The 12133-nt window shown below is 57.7% G+C and overlaps 1 protein-coding gene across 1 annotated transcript in view; it reads left to right on the forward strand.

Annotated features, from left to right (window-relative positions):
* Positions 1-12133, forward strand: part of CERS1 (ceramide synthase 1) — an 18056-nt gene continuing 5923 nt past the window's right edge. Inside the window, exons 1-6 of the mRNA XM_030509715.1 lie at positions 1-449; positions 8503-8662; positions 9293-9473; positions 9800-9961; positions 10838-10985; positions 11573-11721. Of these exons, the coding sequence (XP_030365575.1) occupies positions 228-449; positions 8503-8662; positions 9293-9473; positions 9800-9961; positions 10838-10985; positions 11573-11721 (1022 nt within the window). The 5' untranslated portion in view covers positions 1-227. The remainder of the gene's footprint in view (positions 450-8502; positions 8663-9292; positions 9474-9799; positions 9962-10837; positions 10986-11572; positions 11722-12133) is intronic.

The raw sequence follows: 12133 nt of genomic DNA on the forward strand, positions 1-12133 counted from the left end.
AGCGAGTGCCCGTGCTGATTAACGGGCCGCTAATGAGCCGCTGCCCCGCCCCGTGCTGATTAACGGGCCGCTAATGAGCTCCGGCTGCAGCCCGCGGGGAGCGGAGCCCGAAGGGGCGGCTCTTAGGGCCCGGTAACGGCGCGGGGTGGGGGGAGCCCCGGCGCCGGCCCCGTCCCGCCCCGCGGAGCGTGCGCGGAGCCGGCGGGCAGCGCGGCGGCGGGAGCGCCATGCCGGGCCCCGAGCCCATGCCCGGCTACGGGCTGCTGCTGCGGCGGGGCTACGGCAGCCTGGCGGCGGCCGCGCGAGGCTGCGCCGACTGCGGCTGGGAGCTGTCGCGCCGGACCTGGGCCGAGAACGCGCACCTGGGCTGGGGCGAGGTGCTGCTCTGCGCGCTCGGAGCGCTGGGCTGGACCGCGTTGCGCCGCGCCGCCGCTCGGAGCCTCTTTGGGGTCAGTCTCGGGGAGCGGGGGTGCGGGAGGGCTCGTTGTGTGCGAGAGCGCGTCCGGGGCTGCGGGATGGGGGGGGGGGGGGGCTGTGCGAGGACCCCCCCCTTCCTCTGCGGCTGCATCCCGCTGCGGAGCCCCCCCACCCCCCCGATGTGTGCCCTTAGTGCAGGGCTCGGGGGTTGTTCGTGCCTCCCTCCCGCCTTTCTGCGTGTCATCCGCGGGGTGCAGGAAAAATGTCCGTCCCCGGTGCGGCGGTGATGAGGGTGGCGTGGGGATGGTGGGATGTGCTGCAACGCTGGGCTGACCTTCCTCCGAGCGTGGGGGTGCCGGGATGGGAGCCCCCGGACGGCTCTGCTGGCCGTGGTCCCCTCCTTGCTAACGCAGGGCTGTGTGAGGGACAGGGTGAGCAGGATGTCCCCCGGAGCGGGGAACAGCTCCATTTAATTTCTTACTGTGAAAAGTGTGTGTCATGAGCAGAGACCTCCCCTCTCTGATGGCTCAGTCCCAGCTGAGGCGATCTCCTTCAGGCTGCTTTCCTGGAGAGGTGCTGGCTGCTTTGCTGCACGATTATCCTGGCCTTGGTAGGACTCGAGGGGCAGAAGCAAGGGAGATGCAGGGTTTTGGGTCAGGGGATTGCTTTTGGGGATGCAGGGACAACCCTTTTCTCACCCACCCGTGACGATGGTGGCAGGAGGCCTTGAGCATAGAATCATAGAATCAAGAGGTTGGAAAACACCTTTAAGATCATCAGTTCCAACCATTACCCCAGGACTGCAAAGGCTGCCACTAAACCGTGTCTCTGAGGGCCTCATCTACGTGCATCCAACATGATTCCCTGCAGCTACATGGGACAGGCCTTGTTCCCTGGGTGAACTGCTTCCCTGGAAGAAATTTCCTTTGTGCTCCAGTTCCTCCTTGTGCCGGGCTCACCTTTACAGAGCGAGTGGTGATCAGAGAAGGGAAAGAAAAGCTCTTGGTGGTGTGGAGCCCGCTCAGTGCTCTCCGAGGACACTTGGCAGCTTGTCCCAATGCTGAGCTGTCATTCCCTCGGAGAAATGGGTCACACTTGTAACTGCAGAAGGGGGGAGGGGGGGGAGGATTTGAGCTGGTTTCTTGTGGCTTCATCAGCATCTGCGTGTGTCATAGTGATGTGCTGCAGAGGGAACTGCCATGGCATGGGTTTTCTCCCAGCAGATAGGTGGCAGGGGAGCAGCAGGGAGGGATGAGTCTCTCCATATACATGTGTGTATATCCCAAGCTTTTCTCTGTTGTTTCTGCTGGATTCGCTCTGGAAAAAGATGGAGGTTGTGGCTTTTCTCTAAAAACTCTGGCAGTGCTTAGGAAATCCGTTTACATCATAAAATCGTTTGGGTTGAAGGGACCTTAAAGCTCATCCAGTCCCACCCGCCTGCCCCGGGCAGGGACACCTTCCACTAGAGCAGGTTGCTCCAAGCTCCTGTGTCCAACCTGGCCTTGAACACTGCCAGGGATGGGGCAGCCACAGCTTCTCTGGGCACCCTGTGCCAGCGCCTCAGCACCCTCACAGGGAAGAACTTGTGCCTCAGAGCTCATCTCAATCTCCCCTCTGGCAGGTTAAAGCCATTCCCCTTGGCCTGTCCCTACAGGCCCTTGCCCAAAGCCCCTCTCCAGGTTTCCTGGAGCCCCTTTAGGCACTGGAGCTGCTCTAAGGTCTCCCCTTCAGGAGCCTTCTCCAGGCTGCCCCAGCCCAGCTCTCTCAGCCTGGCTCCAGAGCAGAGCTGCTCCGGCCCTCGCTCGAGCAGGTCCACATCCCTCCTGGGTTGGGGGCCCCAGTTATGTTGCATCATATGGTCCCTGTATGGGCATCAGTCGAATGGGGTCATTCAGGAGGAAAGTCAGGGAGAAGACAGACCTGTTTAACCACAAGAGGAAACATCTCCCTTGCACAGGATGTCACTTCCCAGTGCAGACTCGGAGAGCATCTGTCCTCACTTTGAACCTCTTCATGTTCTCTGCAAGAACTGAAACCCTCACGGTTACCAAAGTGCACTCAGAGCGTGGTGCTGCCTTCCTGCATGTCAGCTATAAATACCGAATCTCACCGTGTGGACTGTCATTCCCTGCATCTGAGGAGGAAGTGACTCTTACCACAAGCCCTTGAAGCTCTGCACTTAAGTTGCACCTTACTTAGCTTTGGCCATGACCACTCTGCTGAGAAACGAGTGTGTTAAAGCCACGTTCTTCTTCCTGTGCTGTCTGCGTGGCCCCATTCTGATCAGTGGGATCGAGAGAAGGGGAGGCGGGCTCTTTGCTCTCTCCTAGCACCATAGTATTGAACCTGCAACATCTTTGTCACAGAAGGTCTCCCAGTTGGGTTGGAGTGGTAGAGGTTGTGCCTGATGGAGGGTTTGGTTATGATTCGGAAGTGTGGGCTGGTTACAGCAGCTGGGGCGTGTGTTAGAGGTGGTTTTCTCACCATCCTTGGAGCAAAGATGGTTTTTGGGCTGTTGTCTCTGAACCACCACTGTCCTTGGTGTGACCCTGTGTGGCGAGTGGCTGCTGCAGGCTCTGGGGAGCTTGATTAGAAAGCAGCAACCTGAGCATCTCTATTAGTGAAACCCTCTGGAGGCAGCCGAGCCTGGCAGTGCCGAGACCAAGCGCTGCTGGAATGGGACCAGGCAGCTCCACTTGGGAAAGGCTTGGTGAAGCACCTGGAGCTCAGCAAGCCTGTGCCAGCAGCCTGCCCTCCCAGGCACGTCCTGAGTGGTGCAGTGAACTTGAACCCAGGTGTGCTCTTAGTTTTCATTCCCAAAGATGACCCGGAATAGCTGTGGCAAGCCTAGGCAGACACTTGCAGCCCTAAACTACCCTGAGTCATCTTTGTTGCTCTGAGCTGAAGTCCCCAGAATCCATAAGTGAGAAAAATCCACTCTATAAAATGTTATTTAGGGACTTTGGACAAGGGCCTGCAGGGACAGGACAAGGGGAATGGCTTTAACCTGCCAGAGGGGAGATTGAGATGAGCTCTGAGGCAGAAGCTCTTCCCTGTGAGGGTGCTGAGGCGCTGGCACAGGGTGCCCAGAGAAGCTGTGGCTGCCCCATCCCTGGCAGTGTTCAAGGCCAGGTTGGACACAGGGGCTTGGAGCAACCTGCTCTAGTGGAAGGTGTCCCTGCCTGTGGCAGGGGGTTGGAGCTGGATGAGCTTTAAGGTCCCTTCCAACACAAACCAGGCTGGGATTCTATGATAAATGAGTCTCCTGGAGCCTGCAGACCCAAGCCCACTGTGAAAGGGGAATGAACTGAGCACAGCCCGGATTGCTCCAGCACCATGCAGTGAGCCACTCGGTGCCTCAGCTTCCCTGCCTGCACAGTGGTGAAGGCACCACAAAGCTGTTAGATAAACATGTAGGAAAAGGTGCTGTGACAGTAGCAGCAAACCAGCAGATGTTATTCCTTGCTCAGCCCCTCTGCAAAGCAGTACAATTTGCCCCTAAGAGAGAAAAGCCACAGCAGACACCCTCTGAAGACAAGACACAGCACCCACAGGGTGCTGCGGGGGCTGAAGAACCTCCTCATGCCCGACTGCTGACACAGGGAGAGCAGCCCCCGCTCCCAGCAGCTTCACCCCACGGCGTGAAGAAAAGACCCATTGTTGTGGCTTCCCCCCCTCGGTGTCCAGGGGTTGTGCTTCCAAGAGGCAGAGCACGGCGGGACGAGCCGCGGCAGCAGCACCCGGGCTCGGTCGGGTCCTTTGCTCCAAGCAGCAGCAGTGTTGGGTGGCCAGTGTGGGGACAGTGATATTCCCCCCTCAAGCCACACATCCAGTGCTGGGGCTCGGAAAAATAAGTCTTGACAATAGTGAAGGGTGGAGGAAAGTTGCATAAATGTCTGAAAGGGATAATGGGGGACTGTGGCTTTCCAGCTTCCACGTCCTTCCCGCGGCAGTGCTGTATCACTCACATGGAAACCCTGCTTTCCAGAGCATAGTTTTCCATTTACACACCACTTTTCCTTGCAGAGGACACTGCAATGTCCTACAGATTTTGACCCCACTAAGAAAGCAAGCTCACTAGTGTGTGCCCAAAAGTGGGGAGCATTTACCCACTGCACAGAAAAGGCAGAGAGCCAGTAAGGATGGAGGTGATACCTGACAAACACCACCAGATTCAGAGGTTGCTGTTTATAGAATCCCAGCCTGGTTTGGGTTGAAGGGACCTTAAAGCTCATCCAGTCCCAAACCCCTGCCACAGGCAGGGACACCTTCCACTAGAGCAGGTTGCTCCAAGCCCCTGTGTCCAACCTGGCCTTGAACACTGCCAGGGATGGGGCAGCCACAGCTTCTCTGGGCACCCTGTGCCAGCGCCTCAGCACCCTCACAGGGAAGAGCTTCTGCCTCAGAGCTCATCTCAATCTCCCCTCTGGCAGGTTAAAGCCATTCCCCTTGGCCTGTCACTACATCCTTTTGTAAAAAGCCCCTCTCACCATTTCTTGTAGGCAAGAATTTCCATCAGGTTTACAGAACAGTGATGTTTTCCTGCCTCTTCCCTTCTGTAGGCCCTGTGCCCCATCCCTGATGTGGCAGGGGGCGGCAGCCACTCCAGGCTGGGTACGGAGAGGACAGAGTCCCTTGGGGTGGAAAAGCACCACTGCAGCTTGGAGCAGCCCCAGGCCATGCTGTGGGGAGCTGTGCTGCTGCCCTGCAAGGGCCAGGAGCTGTTGGTTGTGGCCAGGGTTTGAGTTGGAGCTCTGCTTGCTCATCATTATCATCTGCATTGAGTAAAAGCTGATGTCAAGCTGCCAGTTCCCTGGCTGAGGGCGCTCTGTGCCAGCCATTCCTTTGTGTTCCTCTGGGGAACGCGTTGTGCCCAGAAGCCAGACGCAGCTCGGCTGGGACTTGGCCGGGTGCTGGTCTCTGGGCTGGGGGGTGGCAGCAGCGATGGGGGCGGGCTGGGGGATACAATTCCTCGGTAACAAGCCTCAATTCATAACTCATCCCTGCAGCCTGCCAGGTTGCATCAAGGACTTGCTGCTTTGGCTGGTTGTAGATGTGAGGGGACCAGCTGCTTTCCTCTCGTGCTGGAGGCTGTAGAAAGGAAGAGAACAGGAGTTTGCTTTTTGCTACGAGTAGTTGTTATTTTTCTGACGCTCAGCAGAGCTGTGGGCAGCGACGGTTTCCATTTGGTTTCTCTTTGCAGCTCCAAACTGCTCTCAGTGTGCTCTCACCCACTGCTTCGCTCCTTCCCTCCCCCTGGGTGGTGTGGGGCGATGCTGTGGGGGAACAGGCACGTCCCCCCCAGCGTGGGTAATTGTGCAGGTGAATCAGAAGCTGCCTGTGAATGTTTGCGGGGGGGTAACGGGGAGGAGGAGGAGGGAGGAAGAGCGGGTTGCCCTTCAAGCAAAGCCCTGTACATCGCTTGCCAAGAGCCTTGGGCTCTTTCAGCCGGAGCCAGATCCGCTGCTCCCGCCGCAGCACCCGTCACCCCTAGCAACATGCATTGCTGCACCGTTGCCGTGGGAACAGCAGCCGGGTGATGGGAGGACATCTCCCACCTTGCACATCTCCCACCTCCTGCATGGCGTGGGCTGGTCTGTGCCTCTCCTTGGCTTGTGCTTCCCGGTGCAAGTGGTCCAGGTTTTGGTGGGGGCTCCGCAGGGACATGACTTTGTGCCCCCAGCCCCCTGTGCGATGCTGGTTCTCTTCAGTTCCTTCTCTGTGTCTGCTCCAGAGCTAAGTCCCATTTCCATAGTGCTCAGGGCACAGCCTCAGATGCCCCGTGGCTGTTTAAGGGAGGAAGAGGCGGGTCTCCCCAGGGCTTGTCATTAACCATCAGGGTTAAAGCCTCTCTTGAGCATCAGCCACCAGAAGCTGGGGCAGGAACACCCTTCCCTAGGTTTTGCTTTTGCTCCAGCCTAGGAGCTGCTGCCACGCCTGCAGAGGGCTGTTCGTGGTGTGCGCCTGCCCCGTGGGTGATGATCTTTGCCCACCCGGGGTAGGAACGTGGTATTCTTCCCCCTTCACAGGTAGGGAGCTGAGGTGCAGAGAAGCAGCGACATGACTTGGCTGGCGATGGGCAGCAAAGCTGCAACAGGGATTTGAGGCTGAGCTCAGCATCCTAAATTGAGCCCCAGCTGAGGAGGGCAGGGGCTCTGCAGCTTGCTGTAGTAGCATGGTGAGCTGTCCCCATATCTGAGCTGCTCCGCTGTATGGAGACACAAATAATTCATGCTTCCTGGGCTCAGGGCTTTCTGTCTCTGCATTATTTATTCCCCCTTCAAGTGTCCTCCTCTTTTTCCTCCTGTGGCTCCTGTTGGAGGAAGCCTTGGCAGCAGCGTATTCCTGGTCTTAGGGAGGATGGCCATGCCCTGAATGTGAGATGCATGTGGGAGGCCAGGGCTGGAGGGGATGACTTGGCAGAGCTTTGTGGGGCTGGTGCTTCCAGGGCTGACCAGTGCTGGGAAATTCAGAGCTTAGAACAAAGCACTTTTAGGCTGGGATAATGCTTGGAGTGGAGTCCTTTGAAAATCTGATGCGGAGAGGAGCTAAAAGCCAGAGCAGCCGCTGCCTGGGGACAGCTGGGGCCTTAATATAGCCTTTGAGCATCCGGGGCCAGAAAGTGCTGAGCTGGGGCAGGGTACAGAGAGTTTGCAGGCATTTCGGTGTCATCTCGAGCTTATCTGGTCTCTCTCTTGGGCGTTCTCTGCATTTCAGGCAGAGATGGTTCCCTCTGGAACTTGGGCAACGCTCTCCCGCGCTGGCTGCTGCCCGGGGGCCGCGGGCTGACACGGCTCCGTCACTCGTGTGATGAGAAGCAGGAATGGTGCCTGGTGTTGCTCAGCTGCCACGGGGGGCCCGGAGCCGAGGGCAGGCTCCAGCATTGCTCACTGCCCGGCACACAGGCTGAGGTGAAGGATGGTGTTGGCTGCTCCAGGTCACTCCTGCAGAGCCGAGCTTCTTTAATGCTGGGGCTTTGCTTTTGCTCTCATTTCCAAGCTGTCCCTGGCCTGGTGGCCCAGCTCTGCTGCAGGCAGCCCCATGGTGCTTGTCATCCCTGGAGCATGGGGTGAGAAGCTCTTGTTCTGATGAGCAGGAGCAAGCGGGGAGCTGCGCGTCCTCCCGGCCGGCGCTGTGCCCATGTTTGGGAAGATTTGCCTCCTGTTTCCCAGCCCTGGTGGGTGGGAGGGGAGCTGCCAACCACAGGGGGAAACCAGCATTTCATAGAGTCCCAGCCTGGTTTGGGTTGAAGGGACCTTAAAGCTCCTCCAGCTCCAGCCCCCTGCCACGGGCAGGGACACCTTCCACTAGAGCAGGTTGCTCCAAGCCCCTGTGCCCAACCTGGCCTTGAACACTGCCAGGGATGGGGCAGCCACAGCTTCTCTGGGCACCCTGTGCCAGCGCCTCAGCACCCTCACAGGGAAGAGCTTCTGCCTCAGAGCTCATCTCAGTCTCCCCTGTGGCAGGTTAAAGCCATTCCCCTTGTCCTGTCCCTACAGGCCCTTGTGTCGGTGCTGGTCAGGTCAAAAAGCTGCTTGGGAACATGAGTGATGCAGGCGGGTGTGAGAGCAAGAGGTCCTGGTGCCCCAGCCTGTCCTGACCCATTACCTGCAAAGCTGCCCCCTCCAGTGCTGCCTGCACATGCAGGGGTCTTTGTTGGGGAGCAGCATGTGGTGTGTTAGGGCTCTGCAAAGTCTTTGCTTCCTCAGCTGAAAGGCTCTTCCCTGGGTTGGCAGCGCGGCGGGGTCCGGGTGAACAGGACAGTTGCAGGTTCCTCCTCTGGGTTTCCTTGTGCAGCGAGGGCTGGATTTTGGTGTTCTGAGTTACTGAGTGCGTTCTGCAGAGCCGGCCGTGGTCAGCCCCGCTGCTGGAGCGAGGGGATGGAGCTGTGCCCGGGCTGTGGGGGACACGCTCCTGCCTTCCCTGTGGGCTTTGCTTTCGCAGCTTTCTGCTGTGGCCGAGGATGAGTGGAAGGATCTTTAGCCTCGTGTTTTTCCTTGCTTCAGGCTCTGTCCAAAGCCTCTTTGACCTCCTTATACCAGTCTCTTTACCCTGTGTGATGATACTTCTCTCCTCTCCTTGCAGCCCTTTGGGGAGTGGTGCAACCTGCGACCGAAAGATGCTGCCAAGATGCCTGAGAGTGCCTGGAAGCTGCTTTTCTACATGATATCCTGGTCATATGGCATCTACCTGCTCTTCTTCACTGACTACCCCTTCTTCTATGACCCACCATCTGTCTTTTATGGTACAGTAAGAACCTGAGAGAAGTGGGTATGGATTAAGATGTCCAGGTTCATAGGATATCTGGGTTGACGAAGGGAATGGGAGTTGGGGTGAGCAAAAGAGAAGACCAAACCCCTAAACTGCCTTTTCTGTGGTGCTGTGGGTATCATAGAAAGGGCACAACAGCCTATCTCTGTTCATTTTGTTAGAGAGAGAGTCACCTAGTGGCTATTGCAGGGGCTGGGATGTGTCAGGGGAAGGGGATCGAGTAGCTAAAGCAGGAGAGAAGTAAATCATAGAATCACAGACTGATTTGGGTTGGAGGGGACCTAAAAGCTCATCCAGTTCCAACTCACTGCCACAGGCAGGGACACCTTCCACAAGCCTCGGCCAGCCTGGCCTTGAACAATTCCAGGGCTTCTCTCTTAGATCTAGGAGAGAGAGGGGGTCTAATGCCAAAGCAGAGTTTGGGAGCCAGGATACCTGGGTTCCCTTCCAGCCTTTACCTCCTTTGCATCTGGGATGACCTGGCCCTGAGCACAGCGAAGTGCTGGGGCTGCTTGGGACAGCTCTGACTGTCCTGTCTCTGCTGGGGACAGAGGCTCTGTGCTCGTGGCTCTGGGTTCACCAGGGTGTCTCTGTCCCACCCTAGGCTGGCAGAAGGGCATGGACGTGCCCACGGACATCGCCATCGCCTACCTGATGCAGTGCAGCTTCTACGGGCACTCCATCTACGCCACCGCCTACATGGACACGTGGCGCAAGGACTCTGTGGTCATGCTTCTCCACCACGTCATCACGCTGACCCTCATAGCCTGCTCCTACGCCTTCAGGTGAGGTCCTGGGTCTGGCGCTGCCCCTCTGCGCTGTGCCCGGGCCAGCAAAAGCTGTGGCCTGTCTCACGTGCGTCTCATACCATGCAGCGGCAGGACTCTGCCTGGGTTGGTGTGGGTTCTCCCCTCCCTCCTTACCCTGCCTGCATGTACCACAGTGCTTGCGAGCCATTGCACAATGCAGCACATTGCTGTGCCCTGCCAGGTCTGGGTGTCCAGGTTCTTTAGGGATTCCATCTTCTCCCAGTGTAGTGGACTGTGGGTGCTGGGTGCTAACATGAGCCCACTGCCCCATGCATCTCCCTGCTCCTCTTTTTTTCCTGCAGGTACCACAACGTGGGCATCCTCGTGTTCTTCCTGCACGACGTCAATGATATCCAGCTGGAATTCACCAAGCTCAATGTCTACTTCAAGCACCGGGGGGGTGTCTACCATCGCCTCAATGATGTCCTCTCCAACATCGGCTGCCTCACCTTCAGCATCAGCTGGTGAGTTTGGCTGATCCCACTTCCCACCCTCCTCACCAGCTTTTGCAATCCTCCCAGTGCCTCTGGGTACAGGGCTGGGTTTGTGTGCATGGGAACTGTTTGGGAAGAGGTTCCCGCAGAGCCTGACCCCATGCTGGGCTTGGAATCCTTCTGTAGTCACTTTGCTGTCTGTCACCACAGAAGTGCCTGTGAAATCTGGCTTGCAGCATGACAAATGACCCCAGGGGAGGAGGAGCTGTTCCCATTTTCCCACTCGCTTGGTGTTAGCAGTAAGAAACACTTTTGCAAGAAAGAAACAGGACTTGGGGCTGTCCCACATTCCAGCCTTGCTATTCCTCCTGGGGCAAGGCAGGAGGGAAAAAAGGATGAAGAATAGAGATGGGTAACATGCAGGTTGTCTTCTCCTTTGTCCCCTTCCTCTCTTTTTGAGGGGTGGCAGCAAGAGCCCTCAGTTTGAGGAAAAGAGAGCAGCAAAGGTTTGTAGTGATTAACTAGGGATGCACAGGGCTAAGAAAACCTTCCAGCTCTATTCCCCTCCTGTCCTGCTCCAGTTGAGCTGATCTGCAGTGTAGACCTGCCTCTCTACCTTGAGAAAGCTCTTCCTCCACAAGCCTCTGGTGCCAAACCTTTCCTGCCCACAGAAATTGTATTCTCCCTTCAGTAGCTGCCCTTCCACAGGGTCTCTGTGAAGTCCTGCCTGGAGCCAGACCTGGAAACCCAAGGCAGATGCCAAGAGCAGGGACTGCGGGTGCAGGGGGAGTGGGTGAGGGCTGCCTGGAGGCAGGAGGTTGTGCTGGGGAAGCTGTGCTGGGTCTCTCCCCTCTCTTGGGATCCCTGTGGGATGTTAAACCCATCCTGCTCCCTCTGCCCTGGCAGGTTCTGGTTCCGTCTCTACTGGTTCCCCCTCAAGGTGCTCTACGCCACTTGCTACTCCAGCCTCCAGTCGGTCCCTAATATCCCCTTCTACTTCTTCTTCAATGCTCTGCTCCTTGTCCTCACTCTGATGAACATCTACTGGTTTCTGGTGAGTGGGGGGAGCTCAGCAACCCCTACACTGGCTTCTCCCTCCTCTGCTGCTCCTGCATGGCGCCTGCTGCCTGTCCTGGGAGCAGCTCGGGGGACTGCAGGGGTGGAGGTGGCTTGGAGGGGAGGAGGGAAACTCAAGTCAGTGCCTGGGGGGCTTCTTTGTGCTGGAATTCAGACTGTGATCCATGGGGAGGGGGTGATAACAGCAGTTATCACTGGGAGGCTGGAACTTGATATGGGCGTAAATGCTCTGGTGCCCCCTGAAGCCTTGGGGAGGTGGGGGGAAAAGGGTGGACTTGGAGGCCTCATGTCAGCAAGCACAATGCTGGGCACAGCGGGGTACATCCGAGTTCATCATCCTGTGGGAATGAAGTGGGTTAAGGGCAGTTGCAAGAGCGCTGCCTCCCACTGCTGCAGGTCATCAACCACGTCCCAGGGCTTTGGCCATCCCAGAGGGGTCTGCCCAGCCCTTCCTGGGCATGAGGGCAGCAGAGCAAGGCCCCACGTAGCAAATGGGAGTGAGTAGGTTGGGAGGAACAGCTCTAAGCCTTGGCGTTTGTGGCTGATGGTGTCTCTCCCCCACAGTACATTGTCCTGTTTGTGGCCAAGGTGCTGATGGGGCAGATGCAAGAGGTGAATGATGTGCGTGAGTACGACATGGAGGACAGCAAGAAACCCACAACGGCCAAGAAGAGAGAGGCTGGGCTCCAGCTGCCCAGTGCTCTGAAAGAAGGGTACGTGGGCAGGGGGTGGCACGTGAACAGCATCTGTGGGCTGGGGAGGGGATGCTGGCAGACACCCTGGAGCCGCTGTCAGAGGGTTCATTGCTGGGCATGAAGGCAGAAGATCTCTTGACACAGAGTATAGAGCGTTGCTGCAGGTATCAGGAAGGGCTCTACAGAGACACTGGGTGTCTGTCCATCTTTCTGTCCCATGAATGCTCACCCACCCCTTCCCCTGCTCGCTGTGTAGGGCTGGCTCTTTGCTCAAGGCTGCTGTCTCTCAGCAGCATCTCTGCTTCATGTGGTGAGCAGAGCCTGGCGGGATCTGGCTGACTCTGCAGGGACCTGTCAAGGCAGGTCTGACCTCAGCAGTGATGTGTGGCAGGAAGGGGGGCAGGTCGGTGCTCATGGCCCCTGTGCTCTC

Source organism: Strigops habroptila, chromosome 20 (assembly GCF_004027225.2).
Source record: "Strigops habroptila isolate Jane chromosome 20, bStrHab1.2.pri, whole genome shotgun sequence".
Taxonomy (NCBI): Eukaryota; Metazoa; Chordata; class Aves; order Psittaciformes; family Psittacidae; genus Strigops; species Strigops habroptila.